The 20,299-nt window shown below is 39.0% G+C and overlaps 1 protein-coding gene across 2 annotated transcripts in view; it reads right to left on the reverse strand.

Moving 5' to 3' along the window:
• Positions 1–20,299, reverse strand: part of KCNC1 (potassium voltage-gated channel subfamily C member 1) — a 186,681-nt gene that overhangs the window by 49,928 nt on the left and 116,454 nt on the right. For both annotated transcript variants that reach the window (XM_070957443.1, XM_070957444.1), the window contains exon 2: positions 4,876–5,809. In XM_070957443.1, coding sequence (XP_070813544.1) covers positions 4,876–5,809 — 934 coding nt within the window. The remainder of the gene's footprint in view (positions 1–4,875; positions 5,810–20,299) is intronic.

Below are 20,299 nucleotides of genomic sequence, written 5' to 3' on the forward strand. Positions count from 1 at the left end.
TGGATCCATCCCAAATGATCCTCTATAAGATGTGAATAAGCATTATAAACTCTGTATAATAAAGCTGCATCCATCAGCCATATTTTCTTCCTTAACCTCATCATGCTTTAGACTTCAGACTTCCTATCGTATGCTATCATGCAATCACACAGTAGTTTCTCCAGCCTCATCAATCTCAGCAGAGAAATGTTTAATGTAATGTTAGCGAGACCTCTAAAAATATTTCTCAATCTAACAGGCACAAGGGAGAAAGATTACTATGTAAACTCCATATTCATGGTGTACTCATGGAAATGTAATGTGTATATATCCCTTTCTCTGGTCTATGCGGAGCTGAATCACACTTATGCCTTGATCATTGCAGCAAACATCGTTAAATTAAGTGATTGAAACAAAAATAGCATTGTGCTTTTTCTGGTCTTTGTTCCTTTTCATAAACAAAGGGCCTGTTCACATGAAATCTCTGGTGATTTTTCTCTCCCTCTTGAAAAGGTCTGAAATGCAAATTGTCTGCTCTTGGTCCTGATAAAGTTATCAAAAAGGGCAAGGGCTCCAGTCCAAAGAACATGAAAATAACTAGCCCCAAATTAAAACAAATAAGCATTTATTATATCAGTTATTTAAGTTGGTTATAAATCTGAAGACTGGAATATCTTCATTTTTGTCTTAAGTCTAATACCAGTCTGGCCATGGAATGAGTTGGGGTAGAATTACCATTTAATGAAGGATAAAGTTTAGGGTTATTCTCATTGGGATGGAGCAGTTGACTTCTACTGAGTATAACCACTGGTCCTGCTTGGTGCATATTGTTTTTATTAAATGGAAGCAATTCCACTTCCAAGTTTCCCCTGAATATATTGGAGATAGACTCAGGGGCCTTCTGGATGCGAAGAACAAACTTGACTCCTAAGTGATGACATGTCATACATTCTATGGTCCACCAGCTTTTTTCTGTAATTAAAACAGCGGGAAGCTGTTTTCCTGCAAACAACTGTTTATACATATAGATTTTCTAGACTGCCTATGGACTCACATGGGGGCCCACAGGCATTCTTAGGAAATAATAATGGTGGCTGACTGAAGAGGTTCCAAGAAAAAGGCAAAACTGACATGAGATTACAGACTGCATTTTGAAGATAGGGGAAGGAGAAATTATTAGATGGGATGGCAGGAAGTACCATCACTAATCTGCCATTAGATACATGGGGGTGTTTTGTGATGGAACATATCAATGAATGTGAGTAGGTAAGTGCTTTTTTGGCAGCCATTTTGTGAAAGTGCTCACCCCAAGCGCTGAAAACTGCAAATATGCTCACCAAACACAACATCTCACCTGACTTTTACTGCATTCAAATATACCTCGTTGGCTTAATAATTTTGCTTCTGTGCAACTAAGATCAGGAATCACTTTTTCCTTCAATAAGGCAAAACAGTTCTATTGAAGTAAACTATCCATTATGAGGTAGGTAGTGCAATCTATAGTGAAGCCGGTTATGCGGGTTCTAATGAATCCTCCAAACAGAGACAGCTAGACCATCCTAAATGAAATGGTGTGGTACTTAGGCTCATATCACCTTAGTCAACAAACAGACATATTATCCTCTATCGTACCTTTACTACATGGTTAGACTTGGCCTGAGCTCATTTGTTTTAGCTCATCTGGTAGCCTAGAACAGGTGCCTTACTTTTAAACACTGGAAAGTTGCACCAAGCACAGGAAGAACATCAAATATTTCTCTTAAACTGTTGACAGCTAGATATCTGATGCACAAATGCACCCATTTTACTCTTTTCAGTAGCCTTTTAATCATTCCAAAACCCTTTAGAAAAAAAAATCTGCCTCTTCCTTAAGATGGACTGTAAAAGCTGGAGAAAACAGAGACTTGTGCAAACATGAAGGAATATTTTTGCACTGGAATTTACTAGTGTTACTAGTGCTACTACTAGCAGCAGTCATTAGAGGGAGATTCAAATAAAATTTGGGATATTTTAATATGTTAAGAGTAGAATAATCTAATTTTAAAATTTCGTACTGCACCAGAAACTGACTACTGCTGATCAATATCTTATTGCAAGGTGCACAGAACATTCATTAAATCTGCCTCTGAAGCAGGTTACTTCCTTGTATTCTATACAATAAAGTAGTAGCTGATCGCTAAATGGTAGGAATTATAACAAAATTGTAAAGAAAACATGTTTCTTCAGATATGAAAATGAGAGTAATTAAAGAAACCCAGGATAAAGTGGGCATCTACAGTCATTCTTAGATACTATCTGTTTCATAGGTCAACATCCACTGATAATTGGGTGTTGGTTGTGATTCTCTTTTGGTTGCTTTTCATTTCTAGAATTGGGTTTAGCTTATGATGGCATTTGTATACAGGGAATAGGATTTACTTTATCACCTTGGAATCTCCAGATCTCTTTATCCTGGATATGACAGAAGCCTCCTCAACTCCTTAATGCCTTCCCTGCCAATTAAATATTAAACATTTGCTTCTATTGGATTGAATAAACAACCAGGTACTGTAATCCAACTCTATTAAACAAATTACAGATGGGCTCTTGGAGCTTGATGAAAAGCACAAACAAACTGTTGACTTTAAGGCTCATGCATGCAAGCTGGCCAATTGTTTTCTGCACATAACCCTTTTCGTGTATAGAACCATTTGTTGATGTCCTAACATGAACTGGGCTGCATAGAAGGGCTAGCCCAGTCATAACCAGTACAAAACAGCTGCTTGGCTTATATCATATACAGTACAGTTCACTTCATACTGCACATAATTCCACATGTGAGAAGAAATAGACCAATGATAACAGATGGCCACAGATCTTTTTTTTTTTTTTACACACAAGGGTCACATATGATTTTAGAGCCTTCATGAAAACCAATTGGTTCTCTGGATTATAGGCACCCAATAAGCAGGGACATTGTTCAGCAATTGGAAGTATGCAGCATACTGCTTCATAAGCATTGTTTTATCGTCCCTGTGTTACAGAATCATACATGTACTTCTTTACTCATGAAGAAGTTGCATTATTCTTGGTGATGACTTTGTGATAAGCATTTGCAACCTGAGAAGAATGCGTAGGTATGTGCAAAGGGTAAAATAGTAAAGAGGCAGTCATTTGCATGGATTGTGGCCAGCCTGGAGCAATGGAAGTCTTCAAATTAAATTAAAGGATTAAAAAAAAATCCACAGGAAAGAACAGAGGCAAAAATGAAAACTTTACCCATCTGGATGGATTTTCAAGTTCCACAACAAAATAACTGAAAAGTTGTACTATCTCTTTGTCATCTCTTAGAAATTAGCATTTGGCACTGGTAAAGCCACACACACACAAAGGAAAGTTATACTTCTTTTGTGTTCTTTCAATAGCATCCGCATGCATGGCTATGAGATGGAAAGAGAAGAGTCCTCACCGCATGGAGCAATAAATTAGATTTTCCACAAAAGTAAACAAATAAATGGTACTGCAAGACCATCATAAGCTCATCCTTTTAAACAGATTCTTACCCCTAAAGTTTAGCATGAACTGCTGTATAAATGATTATTTTTTTCTCAATATATACCAATCAGAAATGTCCCACCCCCAACACTTAGGCTGAATATTGCACATGGCTTGCAACTTACATTGATTTCACCAGCCAAAATAATTGGTGTTTGTTTGTTTTTTTAAATTACATTTTTTTCCACAGAATAGGTCAATGATATTCCATGGATAGAGGTAGATTATGGGGTTGAACTAATCAGATCAAAGCCCTGTATGTTTGTGTGCTCTTTGAGGAGTCTCATAAAACTGAGATAGTCCCATAACTGACCACTAGCCATGGAATATTATAACATATTCCATGATGACTAGTATTTTTATTCCCCAACCTCTATGTTGAACCAATGTGAAAAATAGTTTAGTCCGAATGGAATTATTTTCTTATTGCTTTCATTTATCTCTATGGTTTGTTTGTTTGTTTTTTAAAAAAAGATACCCTGTGAGATTATCGCTCAAGGCTCTTCAGAAGAAATCTGCCCCCAATGGCCACCATGCTCCCCTTTTTCCATCAGCCTTTTAATAGTAGATGGTTGAAGAAGCTGTTGATTGTAGACTAAGTTTTCAGACTAAGAAAGCATTGATGAGCCTTGTGTTTTGAATGCTAAGTGTTAAGCTTCTGTATGATCCTACTGAGTTGGAATTGCCTGCCACAGAATAAAATCCTTATGTTTAGCTTTGTTCCTTTCTGAACCTCATCACATGTCTTAAAGAAATCTAAGCTGCCATTCTAATAAATAAATAAGTAAACCACTTGGGGGGGAAAGTGTTTTTCTTATGGATCTGCATGTAGATGTAAGTTACTGTTCGCTTTGTTCTTCTAATCCCCCAAATCCATGGTTTTCTGCAACTTTAGACGTAGCTAAGTATAAAAGGAAAGTAGGGGAAAATGTATTGTTATGTTTGTGTTTTCTTTCTGGGGCAAAAGCTGTGCCCTTGACTGCTAATATGCTAGGCAGCAGACAATCTTTGTGAACCATCTTGAAATAAAAAATGTAGTCTGTCAGTGAAAATAATAGAACTCTGAAAATATTCCTCAATCTAGTTATTCCTTCGGAGCCTTTAAGTATCCCGTTAAACAGGACTGATCTGAGGGCTCCTAACAAACCTGTGCAGTGCTAAATTTTGTTCATCAGCTTCTCCTGTTTGTCACCTGTCCCTGCAACCTGTACGTCCCACACATGATTCCATTTGTGGTAGTGGGACAATAATGGGATAACGTGCTATCCATTGGGCTAAGAATGCAGTCTGACTGAATCTTTCAAGCTCTAGAAAGGATGGAGATTAAAAGTCAGATGGACATTCCTCTAAGAGGTTTCCTACCTGCTCTGTTAATTTCTAACATTTCTTCTTGGGCGAGTGGGCATGTGTCGCTCTGAGTACTGTGGTGTGGAGAGTTTATGACAGATTTACAATAATTGGGGGATCCCAGCTGGGGCGGCCGCGGGATATGCTTCTTTTTTTTCTTTGGTAGCTTCTGCTTAGCCATAGCTAAGGAGTAATACATTCCAAAATTGTTCACAATGACGGGTACAGGCATGGCAATGGTCAGCACGCCTGCGAGAGCACAGAGGGCCCCCACCAGCATGCCTGACCAAGTCTGAGGATACATGTCTCCGTAGCCCAGGGTAGTCATGGTGACAACAGCCCACCAGAAGCCAATGGGGATATTTTTAAAATGTGTGTGTTCGCTGGCACTAGGATCGTTGGGTTTAGCACCTATTCTCTCAGCGTAGTAGATCATCGTGGCAAAGATTAAGACGCCCAGTGCCAAGAAGATGATGAGCAGCAAGAATTCGTTTGTGCTGGCACGGAGTGTATGACCCAAAACCCGCAGTCCTACGAAATGGCGAGTCAGCTTGAAAATTCGCAGAATTCGCACAAACCGGACCACCCTCAAGAAGCCCAAGACGTCCTTAGCGGCTTTGGAAGACAGGCCACTGAGTCCAACCTCCAGGTAAAAAGGGAGAATGGCCACGAAGTCAATGATATTCAAGGTGTTTTTGATAAATTCCATCTTGTTGGGGCAGAAAATGACCCTCATCAGAAACTCAAAAGTAAACCAAATCACGCAGACCCCTTCAATGTAGGTCAGGAAAGCCTCCGTCTCAGTCTCCTGATAGACCCGCACCTGGGTGTCATTGCCAACAATTTCCTTCTCTGTCTTGTTAACGATAGGATTAAATCTCTCATGGGTCTCGAGGCAAAAGGTGGTGATGGAAACCAGAATGAAGAAGAGGGAAGCAAATGCGATGTACTGTAGAAAGAAAAAAAAGAAGAAGAAGAAAATAGTTAGAGAATTAAGTTTCTTTGGGAAGGATAGAAAGACCACCAAGCATACAGAGATCTATTTGTGACTCATTAAAGAAAATAAGGCTGGCACAAACACCTAAATGCAGATTCTTGGTACTCATGCAGTAAAGTAATCAGGTCTGGCCTAGTTAATTTATGAGCAAAGAGAAGGCTCATGTACAATTCAGGACCCATCTTGGGAATCTTCGTCTCATTCTATTGTATGGAATTTGTTTTGCGAGTTCTCTCTTTTTTTTTTTTTTAAAAAAAATTAGTATGTTTACATTTTGCTTCAAAGAGGAAAGTGGATGTTGTTTTGGCCACTCAACATTCTGGAATCATAAAAAAGAAGCATTATATTAAATGCAGGAAAGTGTTTGGCCAAAATATATGATATGGCATGATTACTTTTAGATGACAAGAGTCAGGCCAATTGTTCATTTAATATAGTGGAAAATTCCCAATGTTTATCACTGTATCTCATGACAGCTGATGCTACTACAGTTAGTAAGTTTTAGCACTGAGGGGGAAAAAGATATTAAAAGTTGCATTATTTTAGGTCATAGCCTTGTTTTAGCTTGGAGATCAGAGCATTTTATTTGTTGCAAGCCTCCTTGAATATCTGCATTAAAAGCAAAACTGGTCATGAATTCAAATAAAAGAAATGCAGCAATGAATAAGAAGGTAGGCATTTTTTTTAAAAAAAGGGGAGGTGGTAATCATAGGTATAACTAAAAGAAAAGTCTGATAATTAAATGATACCAGAAATCATGATCAAAGTTTTCAGAATAGAGGGAAGATCTGTACATTTGCAAAATTTGTTTGGAACAAGGTGCTGAATGCTTTATGATATGTGTGTATGTGTATCTATTTCTATATCTGTCTCAGTCTCTATCTCTATCTCTATCCTCTCTATCCATATCCATATCCAAATCTATAATCTAATTACAGAATAGCTGAAGAAACATTTAGTGAAAATGGGAGACACTTGCATTCTCTGAATTGCCCTTATGCTGTAAGAAAGCAGTGAAAACATCCTGACATTTCAAATTGGATGTTTCATATATATTCTTTTCTTTTCTTTTCTTTTGAATAGAGCTGCTAGTATACTTTAGATTAAATATTATATTGTTTAATGTTGTAACACCAGGAAAGTAGTACTTCACATGCTTAAAATCTCAGTTGTACAGTCCATTATCCCGGCCTCCCCCCCACGTATGCTGTTTCATACACATGACCTGGTGCTGACATGAAGCCCTGATACTGCAAAGCCCTTGTTCCAAGAAACTCAGCTAAAACATCCAGCCAAAGTCACAGGGTTTTATAAACAGAAAATCAGGAATGCATAATTTATTACTGTACAACACTTGAAACTTACTAATGTTAGGTGACTATTTAAATAACTATTTAAATTATTGTTAATTAATTATAATTAAGTAATTATATATATGTATACATAATTATATATATATATATATATATATATATATATATATATATATATATATATATATATATATATATATATATATATATATATATATAATATAAATTAAATTATTAAATTATTAAATTATTATTTGCATACCGAGCAAATAGATCAACAGATGATGCTGTTAATATGGCTCTGCACTACATCCTACAACATCTTGAATCTCCAAAGACCTACACAAGGATCCTCTTTGTAGACTTTAGTTCAGCATTCAACACCATCATTCCAGACATTCTTCTAACTAAGCTAAACCAGCTAGTGGTACCTGAACACACTTGTAAATGGATCATTCCTAACACACAGGAAGCAGCAGGTGAAGCTAAGCAGAATCCCATCAGATACCTGTACAATTAGCACAGGGCCCCCACAAGGCTGTGTGCTCTTCCCCACTTCTCTTCTCTCTGTATACCAATTACTGCATCTCAAACGATCCATCTGTCAAACTACTGAACTTCGCAGATGACACAACAGTGATCAGTCTCATTCGAGACAATGATGAATCCGCATACAGACGGGAGGTTGAACAAATAGCGTTGTGGTGCAACCAGAACAATCTGGAACTGAACACACTCAAAACTGTAGAAATGGTGGTGGACTTTAGGAGAAACCCTCCCATACTACCACCTCTTACAATACTAGACAACACAGTATCAACAATAGAGACCTTAAAATTTCTAGGTTCTACCATATCTCAAGACCTAAAATGGACACCTAACATCCTGGACATAAACTGTTTCAACTGCTACCCTCAAAACGAAGCTATAGAGCACTGCACACCAGAACAACTAGACACAAGAACAGTTTTTTCCCAAACGCCATCACTCTGCTAAACAAATAATTCCCTCAACACTGTCAAACTAGTTACTAAGTCTGCATTACTATTAATCTTCTCATTGTTCCTATCACCCATCTCCTCTCACTTATGACTGTATGACTGTAATCTTGTTGCTTGTATCCTTACAATTTATATTGACTGTTTCCTAGTATGATTTGACTGCTTATTTGTTCCCTATGACTATCATTAAGTGTTGTACCTTATGATTCTTGACGAATGTATCTTTTCTTTTATGTACACTGAGAGCATATGCACCAAGACAAATTCCTTGTGTGTCCAATCACACTTGGCCAATAAAGAAGTCTCTTTTATTCTATTAAAGTTCATGAATAGATATTTATTAAGAATATCTCCAGTTATATGCTTGTTGTTTTCATTTTTCCTATTTTACTGATCTCAGAAGTTGGAAAAGACTTAAGTGTTTTGGGATGACAGCACCATGCTTTTAGATAGTTCCTCACCCAAATAGTGCACTATCATGACTGTATTCAGAAATCATTTTGTCTATTCAGGTTATTGCACGGTTAATCCTGAAGGTGATAACGTTCTGTCAAGGACAGCCAAATTTAAAATAAATATTGATTGTTTTACAACTGTCATTTTCAATGTAACCATTAGTTGCAAGAAGAATATTGCTTCTATTTCACTCCAGTGCTGCTACCACTTGTGCGAGAATGCCATATTAATGTAAAAAATGGGAACACAGGTTTATTCATATGCATTACAAGAATGCCTTAGGCATGCCTACCAAGTTATAGTCTCTGAAATGAGAATTAAGAGATATCTTAAAAGGTAAAACACAAATATTCTGAATTAAAGATTGTCAGTTCAACTAAATATCAATCCCCCCTCCAAAAAGAGTCAGAGATTGTACTAAAACATCATAGGATTAAAAATGAAACTAACATATGCTTAATCTAGATTCAGGCTGTTTCTATGATTTGTTTAGTGTGTGAAACAGTAACTTTGGATTGCTTGTTTTGTAACACAGCAGGACCACAAACCGGGAAATAAAATATGGCTTATGATTCTATGAGCCATTCTGGTTCCCATTTAATATGAAACGAGCCAAAGGAGTCAAGTGGGAGCAATCAAGCAGTTGACACTGGGCATTTTTATTTATTGTGACATCCAAATGTGTAAGATTTTGAGAAGCAGTCCTTGTTTCTAGCTTCATTGACTCTTGCTAGACCATAGTGCTGCACAGCGCTTCAGCTATGAAAGTAAGAAGATGTTTCAGAGCATATAGGAGTGCACTCAAAACATCTGTCTGTAACTCCTTAAAAAAACTCCTTAAAAAGCAGCTTCCTAGAGCTGTCCAGCTACCTCCATGCACTCCAAAACACCTGTTTCTCTGAGTTCAACAGCACTATCAGATACCACTGGAATACATCACTATTTATTTATTTATTTATTTATTATTTATTTATTAGTTCGATTTATATATGCCGCCCTTCTCCGGAGACTCAGGGCGGCTTACAATGTATTAAGCAATAGCCTTCATACTTTTGTATATACCTGCTTAGTAGGGCTTTTTGGCCCCCCCTAAGCGGTGTTCTTTTTTATACAAAGTCAGCTTATTGCCCCCACAATCCGGGTCCTCATTTTATCTACCTCGAAAGCAGGGGTGGGTTCTAAATTTTTTTACTACCGGTTTTGTGGGTGTGGCTTATTTTGTGGGTGTGGCTTAGAGGTCATGTGACTAGGTGGGCGTGGCTAGCTGGTCAGAGTCATTTCTGGAAGGTCCTCGCACTTACGACCAGTCCTCGCACTTACGACCCGACTCATTTGTTTGCTTTTAACACTGATCAGCTGTAGGACGGCCCTTTGAAGCCCCACGGCAAGAGTTTAAACAGTTTTTTCCCCTCTAGTCATCAGCTGGGACTCAGGAGGCAGCAATAGATTGGGGGTGGGACCAAATAAAAGGTAAGAATAACATGGGTGGGTGGGTGGGGTGGGAAGGCGGGGGGGGGCAGAACCGGTTCGGTGACGTCATATCATCACCGCTACCGTCTCGGCCGAACTGGACCGAACCGGGAGGAACCCACCACTGCTTGAAAGGATGGAAGTCAGCCTTGAGCCTGGTGAGAATTGAACTCGCAGTAATTGCAGGCAGCTGGCAGCTAAATACTACTTTAACAGCAGCAGTTTAGTCCACTGCGCCACCAAGGCTCTTTCCACCTTATATAGCATAGAGTTGCTCTTTTACAACATCATCATCAGTCAGAACATCATCATTTCAAAATTCACATAGTTCATCATCATCATCATCATCATCATCATCATCATCATCATCATCATCATTCTTCTGCTTCAGAAAAGAACATGTTTATATCATAGATAAGAAACCAACATAGAACCAAAGTTTTCCAAATAGGATAAATAATTATTCAGGCTTAACTAATCATCCAAATTCCATATCTCTGATGCTTCCTAACCAGATAATGCATGGACAGTAATAAGAGAAGAGCTGTCATGGCAAGATATTTTGTTGTTACAAAAAATATTATTTGTCTAATGTGCTGGTCATAAGATGTTGTGGCTGACAAAGGCTTCCCTCCCCTCCCAAGTTGACCCATTGTGAAAGCTAGTTGACATGTAGTTGCTATGGACACCAAGGCAAGTTCACTGCATGTCACCAATGATTAAATATCAGTATTGGACATCACTATATCCAAACGTTTTTTGCATCTTTTCTAGCTATCAGCTGTGAGTTCTTGGAGAACTGCTCAGTCATGGGTAAATTAAGTGTGGAGGAAAAGGCCTTGACATCATTCTCTTCATTTTAGAGTTCTGTAGCAAGCCATTTTTTGCCATCAATGTGCTATCTGGCAGTACTTCAGTATAAACCTGAGAGGCACTCAAGATTTACACAAACGTGAAAATATGTTTGGGAATGCTAGCAGATCATCTCTTTGTCATTTGTTTCTTTCAGGTTCTCTTCCAGCTGTTTTGCTTCAGAAAATTTATTTGCTTCAGAAATTTATTTCAAAGGACGAGAGAATTGCTGAGAAATACTCCTGGGTGGAGCATGTTGTTTCTATACTTAGTAGCAAAATGACTAATTGGTCTATGGGATCACGAAGTGTGGGACACGACTTAGAGACTGAACAATAACAACAACAAGAAGATGACTAAAGTGTCTGTGTGAATTTCCTACCTTTCTTTGTAAATAAACTCTCAAGTGCATATTTTAGGAGGGAAGCCTCTCATTGGGCCCTTTTTAAATTGGGGCGTTTTCAGTAATGGGAGCTCACCCCATTACACAGCACTAGGGATTCGAACAGCTGAACTGCCGACCTTTCAATTGACAAGCTCAGCATCTTAGCCACTGAGCTACCATGTCCCCAAGCATTAATATAAGCAAAAACAAGCAGTAGCTACCAATCAAGCTTTTTGTTCACCAAGAACCAGCACAAATAGAAGTCTTGTATATGGTGATAAACTTGAGGAACCTAAGAAACCTTTCTGCTGACTTATTATTATTAATATTTATTATTTATTAATTTTTTATACCGCCCTTCTCCCGAAGGACTCAGGGCAGTTTACAGCCAAAAATAAAACCCACAACTATATGAAAGTTAAAAGAAAATTTAAAAATATTAAATAATTTGGCCAAAAGAGCTAAAGTAGAAACCACCCATTAAAATAGCATTTAGGCCAGCCCTGCTTGGTGAAACAATAGCATTTTGAGGGCGTGGCAAAAGGTGCGAAGGTCGGGGATCCTACGAATCTCCAGGGGCAGCTCATTCCAGAGGGTAGGTGCCCCCACAGAGAAGGCTCTCCCCCGGGGGTCGCCAGTCGACATTGTTTGACCGATGGCACCCTAAGGAGTCCCTCTCTGTGGGAGCGTACTGGTCGATGGGAGGCTATCGGTGGCAGAAGGTGGTCTCGTAAGCACCGGGTCCTAAGCCATGGAGCACTTTAAAGATGGCAACCAACACCTTGAATCACACCTGGAAGACCACTGGGAGCCAGTGCAGCTTGTGCAGGAGCGGTGTTACAAGGGAGCGTTGAGTCACTCCCATAATCACCCGCGCGGCTGCATTCTGGACCAGCTGGAGCCTCTGGGTACTCTTCAAGGGGAGCCCCATGTAGAGAGCATTACAGTAGTCCAGACGGGAGGTGACGAGGGCATGAGTGACTGTGCGCAAGGAGTCCCGGTCCAGAAAGGGACGCAACTGGTAGATCAGGCAAACATGATAAAAAGCCTCCCTGGCCACAGCCAACCTTCAAACGGTCTTCTAGGCCAGCTGCGAGTCCAGGAGGATACCCAAGTTGTGAACCTTCTCTGAGGGGGTCAAGGTCTCACCCCCAATAGTCTGCGATGGGACTAGCTGACTATGATGGGACACCGGAAACCACAGCCATTCGGTTTTGGAGGGGTTGAATCTGAGTTTGTTTCTCCCCATCCAGATCCGTATGGCTTCCAGGCACTGGGTCATCACATCAAGGGCATCATTGGGATGGCCCAGGGTGGAAATGTACAGCTGGATATCATCAGCGTACTGATGGAAATCCACCCCAAAGCCACAGATGATCTCGCCCAGCGGTTTCACATAAATGTTGAACAGGAGGGGCGAGAGGACCGACCCTTGCAGCATCCCACAGACTAGGCGCCTCGGTGTTGACCTCTGTCCCCCTACCAACACAGACTGCGTACGATTAGAAAGGAAGGAGGAGAACCACCGCAACACGGTGCCCCCCACTCCTAGCCCCTCCAACTGGTGCAGCATGATACCATGGTTGATGGTATCAAAAGCCGCTGAGAGGTCTAATATGACCAGGACAGAGGAACAACCCTTCTCCCGAGCCCTCCAGAGATCATCAACCAATGCGACCAATGTTGTTTCCGTGCTGTACCCAGGCCTGAAGTCTGACTGGTACGGATCTAGATAGACAGCTTCATCCAGGTACCGGGGAAGCTGTTGCGTGACCACACTCTCAACAACCTTTGCCACAAAGCGAAGGTTGGAGACTGGACCATAGTTTGCTAATATAGCCGGGTCCGGGGGGGCTTCTTGAGGAGGGGCCTCACCACCGCCTCTTTCAAGGTGGAGGGGAAGAAACCCTCACTCAAAGAAACATTAATAATCCTATGGAGCCAGCCTCGTGTAACCTCCCGGGTGGCCAGCACCAACCAGGAGGGACACGGGTCCAATAAACATGTGGCCGCATTCAGCCTACCCAGAACCCTGTCCATGTCCTCGGGAGTCACAAAGTCAAACTCCTCCCAGCTAACATTCTCAAGACCCACCTCCATCACCCCTTCTGAACCTACCCAGTCGGAGTCCAAACCCTCTCGAATCTGAGCGATTTTGTCATGCAGATATTGTACAAAGTCCTCAGCCCTACCTTGCAAGGGGTTTTCCCGCACTCCCTGATGAAGTAGGGAGAGGGTCACCCTAAACAGGGCTGCTGGGCGGTTATCTGTAGACGCAATCAGAGCGGAAAAATAGTTGGATTTTGCCGCTCTAATCACCACTAGGTAGGTCTTAATATGAGACCTCACCAGTGTTCGGTCAGCTTCAGAACGGCTGGCTCTCCAACTGCTCTCTAGGCGTCTTTTCCGGCGCTTCATCTCTCTCAGCTCCTTGGAAAACCAGGGGGCCAATTAAGGTCGGCACTGAGTCAGAGCCTGCAAAGGCACGATGCAATCCAAAGCTCCAGCGGCCACCCTCTCCCAGGCGGCCACTAATTCTTCAGTCGAGCCGTGAACCAGAGCCTCAGGGAATGGCCCAAGCTCCATCAGGAACCTATTAGGGTCCATCAGGCACCTGGGATGGAACCATCTAGTCGGTTCCATCTCCCTGCGGCAAGGGGTAGCGGTTCGAAAGTCCATACGAAGGAGAGAATGATCAGACCACGACAAGGGTTTGGCAATTAAATCCCCTATTTCTAGATCATTCTGCCACTGACCAGAGACAAAAATCAGATCGAGACTTCCTCTTCCATGGATGCCCAGCACCTAATTTAAAGACTGCATTGGTTGTGTCTGAAATCAGTTGGTGCTTGAATGTGCGAGAGTTGATATTTTGTACAGAGACAACTGTTGAAAAATGAACAGGTCTGAGATAATGTGATTACATGGTGTTGTTGGAAATATAAGTGAATAAATGTGAGCGCACGTGCCACATATTTAAAACCAATCTTTAGTCAAAACTTGTTGTGCTCACCTGTGTCCTTGGGTTGCAAATAGATTTTTCAAAATGATCTCAACCCTGTATTCCTTAACCTCACGGTTGATTTTCTCCACAACTTCTCATTCAGGATCACCTTCTTTGATCTTTATAGCCAAACACGATTAACCAGTGGCAGATTATATAACAGATATGACTCTGTCTACAGTTGAATTATCATTTTCATTAAAATATCCCAAAGCAATGAATGACTTTTTCTACTAAGTGAGGTGCTGGGCACATTTGCCAAAAGACTCTGATGCCAGTACGGCCACTTGCTGTCTCTTCTTTTAAAAATCAAGCTGCAACACGGATTTTAGGCTCAGATTTTCAAAACCAGCTATAGGCAAGCAGGGAAGATTTTGCTTCCCTGGATAAATAATGCAAAATGTAATGTTTTGAAAGGAGAGTTGATATGCATGCATAATCTCCAATTACAGCTGGCAGCAAATTGTAATGCAGATAGTTCAATTGGGCTATTTTAAGAGAAGTGAAAAGCGAGGCTCTCACTTCCCTTGTCAAGGAAGCATCTCACTCCTATCACCTTCTGACTGAAAGAGCAAGTAATGACAGTGCCTCATCTTCTGCTGACCTTTCTTTGGGATTCTCACAATGGTCCTCATTAAGGAAGATTTGGTAACTCACGGGTTGTAGCATCCTGCTTTAGGTTTTTAAAAGATGCATCCCAAAGACCCAGAAATGTGATGACTGCTGAGCAGCTGGTGACCTCTGAGGGAACCAAATGCCTTCTGCTCTCTGATGATTTTCCCAGATCAGGAGCGGAGGGCAAAACATGCAGAAAGGAAGGGAGGCGAATACTGTCCTTTCTTTTTGCCTTGTTTATTTGGATCCCAGCAGGAGTGTTCTGATCTAGGCATAAATATATTGGATGTGATGTCCTTAAAGAGGGTATTTTTTTGGGGGGGGCGGGTTTTTGATAAAGAGGTTGGGACTCTGCCCATCTGCCTACCAACCAGGGGTGAAATCTACTTACCTTCCTTACCGGTTCGGAAGTGCATGTGCCGTGCGCATGCACTTGCTTCGTGCATGCTCACAGACCTCCTGCACATGCACCAAACACATTACTTCACTTCCTGGTTACAATCAGGAAGTAATGACACCCGGCTGGGTGGGCGGAACTATGCTCCGCCGTCGCTACCAGATAGCTGAACCACCGGCCAAGATTGCTACCAGATTGGACGATCTGGTCCGATCTGGGAGCATTTCACCCCTGCTACCAACAGCAGATAAACTTCCCAAAAACAACAGAGCAGGACCAAATTAGAGATTGAAAAAACAGTCAGCAAAAGAAAAAAAAAAAGATTTCAAGCTATGCACTGTAGATAGAGGGAAAAAATCCCTACTGCATTCTTTATGGGAGAGGCAATTGGGCAGTGGCTCAGAATGCTGCAGACTTCTTCATTCTTTTTTTTTTAAAGTTTTATTGTTTTAAAATTACACATTATGACAAACACATCACATACAACGTATAAATATATCCTCTTTTTTACAAATGTTTCTTCATGGTCTGCTTTCCACTGTGACTTCCCCACCCCATGTCTCTCATATTGTTTCATTTTCTTCATTGTCCCCTTTTTGATTGATTACAATGTATTTTCTAATCCTAATAGCCTTAATCTTATACATTTCTATATATTTCTTTCAGATGCCTAAAAAACCCATTAATGCTTAATTTTTTTCCCTTAAAACAATTAGCTAAGATACACACACACACACACACACACACACACACAATATATAAATATATATTTGTTATTTACATATTTTACATTTTATCTTCTCCCCTATTTGTGTTGTTCTTTATTTCTGCTCTTGAGACATTCATACCATTTGTTCCAAATTGTCTCTTCTTTTTCTTTAATTTCTTTTGTTAACTTGTCCATCTCAGCACATTCTAAAACTTTTTTTATCACTTCTTCATCTGTTGGTGTTTCTTCCTGTTTCCATTTTTGTGCATATGTTATTTGAGCCGCTGTTATGATGTGTAAAATCAGATATTTTATTTCTTTGGTATATGTTCTTGTGAATATTCCTAGTACAAATGTTTCCGGTTTTCTTCCTATTGGTTGATCTGTTATTTTTTCTAACCATTTCTTTATATTTGTCCAGAATTTTTTCACCGCCGTGTGAAAAAATTCCACCATAGATGGTAATAGGTTCCATGAATTTTCTTACACTTCCAACATGTTGGGTCATTATTTGGGAACATCTTTGTGATTCTTGTCAGTGGTAAATGCCATCTATAAAACATTTTCAACTGGTTTTCCTTGTATGCCGCTGATAATGTTAATTTTGAATTTACTTGCCATGTTGTTTTCCACTTCTCCAAATCTATTGTATAATTAAAGTTTGTGTCTATTTAATCATTGAATCTTTCACTATCTCCCCTTCCATTTTATAGTTTAGTAAAAATTTGTATATCTTGCTAATTAGTTTTTCATCTGTCCCTAATATAATTTTATCTAATTTGTGATGTTCTGTTTGTATTTCATATGTTTTTGTGTCTTCTTTATGTTTGGATTGTATTTGTATATATATATCCACCAGTCTATATCTGTTCAAATCTGATTCCAGTTCTTGTTTTGATTTCAGTTTTCCTTGTTGGTCTATTAGGTCTTTGTATCTAATTATTTTATTTAATTCTGTTAAATTTGGGTGTTTTAATATTTCTGTCGGTGAAAGCCAAATTGGTATTTTTGTATAGTATTGTTTTTTAATTTTCAACCAAATTTGTAATATTTGCATTTCTTATTATATGTCTCTTAAAGTAACTATGTATTTTATATTTTCCATCCCAGAGGCAAGTGTGCCATCCTACTTGTAGATTATCGCCTTCTATCGCTAATATTCTCTTATTCCTTAGTTCTATTCATTCCTTTAACCATGTTATGCCAGCAGCTTGATAATATAATTCCCATTCTAGGAATGCTACTCCCCCTCTGTCTTTTGTATTCTGAAGAAATTTGAGTTTGATTCTTGGTCGCTTTCCCTGCCATACAAATTTGGTAATTATTTTGTTTAATGTTTCAAAGAACTTTTTTCCCAATTTTATTGATATAACCTGGAAAAGGAATAGCAGTTTTGGTAGAATATTCATTTTGATGGTGGCAATCCTTCCCAATAATAATATCTGCAAATTTTTCCAACTATCCAAATCCTTTTTAATTTGTAATACTATTTTGTCATAATTATCCTCTTTGATTGAGGAACCTCTTATCGTTAACCAGATCCCTAGATATTTTATTTTCTTGGTTACTTGGATTTGAGTATTAATTTCCAAATCTTTTTCTTGTATGTTAGTAAGGTTTTTGGTTATTAGTTTTGATTTGTTTTTATTGATCTTAAGTCCCGCTACTTCTCCAAATTCTTCTAATTTCTTAATTAATTTTGGTCCTGATTCTAGCGGTTCTTCTACTATGAACACAATGTCATCGGCAAAGGCCTGAACCTTGTATTCTTCATTCTTAATTCTTAGACCTCTTATTTCTTGATCCTGTTTAACATTTTTCAGGAGCATCTCCAACATTAATATATACAAAAGTAGAGAGAGTGGGCATTTCTGTCTTACCCCTTTTGTTATACTAAATTGTACTGTTGTATTGTCATTCATGATTACTCTTGCTGTTTGTTTTGTATAAATTTTCCCTATCATTTTTTCAAATTTTATCCCAAATTGTATAAATTTTAGTTGTTCGACTTCTTCATTCTTTTTATTATTCTTTTTATTTATTATTTTGTCAAACACGTAAGATAACAGATATAAGTATAAACATGATTATGAATACAGGATAAGGATACGAATAAATGGGGGACAGTAGGACAGGGACGGTAGGCACGTTGGTGTGCTTATGCACACCCCTTACAGACCTCTTAGGAATGGGGTGAGGTCCACAATAGACTGTCTAAGGTTAAAATTATGGGGGTTTGGGGAAGTAACCACAGAGTCAGGTAGTGCATTCCAGGCATTGAACATTCTGTTGCTGAAGTCATATTTTCTGCAATTGAGTTTGGAATAGTTTACCTTAAGTTTGTATCTATTGTGTGCTCATATATTGTTGTGGTTGAAGCTGAAGTAGTCATTGGCAGGTAGGATCTTGTAGCAGATAATTTTATGTACTACGTTTAAGTCAGACCAAAGGCAGCGTAGTTCTAAGTAGTTCTAAGCCCAAAATTTCGAGCCTGGTGGCATAAGGTATTCTGTTGTGAGCAGAGGAGTGGAGGACTCTTCTCATGAAATATCTCTGGACTCGCTCAATTGTATTAATGTCCGATATGCAGTGTCTTATATTGTATTATATTATATTCTGCACAAAACTAGTTTGATTAAGGCATCAGGTAAGGAACGGGAGACCATGAGCTCCATTTCCACCTTAAGCATGAAGCCAGGTGGGTGACCATTGCCGGTCACTCTCTCTTAGCCTTAGGAAGGTGGCAATAACAAAACATTTCTGAAAAAATTTGCCAAGAAAATTGCAGGAACTTGTTCAGCAGTTTCCAAGATTTAGATTTTGAATGGAGGAATTTTTTTTCCCCTAAACTTGCTGACAAACCACATCATCTTTTAAGATTTTGGAGATTTGATAATATTTCATTAATTCCTCCAATTTCATTTAGCAATATTGCCTAGAGTTCATTTCACTTCACTTTTCAGAATGTCTGTTCAGTTATCAAGTCTTGATATGTATCATTGATTTAGGGAAGTTGTTTTGTATAATTAGTCTCTATATTCACATTATCTTTTCTTTATATCCTCTTTCTCCAGTAGGTCTTTTATTGTACTCCTCTTTGAATGAAAAAAGTTTCCTTTGTCTCTGTAATTCAGTTAAATAAACCTTTTGTCCCTTCCATTCAATTGTCATTCTCAGGTTCTTTAAATATAACTCCTTGCCCCTTTTTTGCTCTTTTCTGGGACTGGGCATTTAATTGGACAGATTTTCATTTTCATATTTTTTACATTACTATTGGTACTTTTTTTTGCCTGAGAAGTTCTAGTTTTATTTGCAGGTCTTTGTATAATGATGTCAGAAATTTTAGAGTTTTTGAGGCGCTCTCTTTATCAGATTGAATCCTGTAAATTTTACTTTGTCTTCATCATGTGATGAATCTGGGTCTGAATATTTTATCTATTTTCTTTAAGTTGTAATTTTGCAAGATACAATTCATGGGCTCAGCCTCAATCATGAGAAGCACTGTTTTTGGTGACCAAATAGAACTTTTTCAACTATGATTTTGATTTTGACATTGTTTATCCAGTGATGTCCTTATAAAGAATCATTGTTTAGATGGTTGGAAGGAGACATTTGTTACAAATTTTCTTTTCAGAATATTATTAATCTATCTCCAGCTTTCTTTTATACACTGAGCCCATTTTTTCATTATTCCAAATAAAATTTTACTTCTGACTACAGCATTCCTATCTTTATGATATGTTTTGGGGGGGGGGGTTGTGCAAAGTGTTGCAAATTATCTATTCTGATTCTGTAGTTGAAGCATATTCTTGGATCCCCATAAATATTTGTTGGCCTTTTCTTAATAAAGATGGTTGGTCCATTTCTTCTTTTAATTTTTTTTTGTCCACAGAAGGAGATCTGATGCTCCTCTGATATGAAGTGACTCATTCCAATCCATTTCGGTTTGCTCATACCCAGAATATTAATGTTCAAACTTGACAAATCCTTGATTCATGGTTCCAATATTAAGAATCTCTTTGCAATACTGAAGTTTTCTTTTAACTCTGGCCACTTTAGCAGCTGGACATCCTTTCAGCTTTAATTCAGCCATGTCATAAGCATCAGTGCTTATTGATATTTGTCCTCTATTATTTTTCCTCAGTAGCTCATACCTTTCAACCTGGCTGACTTATTTTCCAGTATCATGTCCACATTGTTTTGGTTGTGAACGTCTAATTGGTTTTCTTTGGCAGAATAC

The sequence above is a fragment of the Pituophis catenifer genome, unplaced genomic scaffold, assembly GCF_029215685.1.
Source record: "Pituophis catenifer annectens isolate HBS135680 unplaced genomic scaffold, rPitCat1.0.hap2 SCAF_1, whole genome shotgun sequence".
Lineage (NCBI taxonomy): Eukaryota > Metazoa > Chordata > Lepidosauria > Squamata > Colubridae > Pituophis > Pituophis catenifer.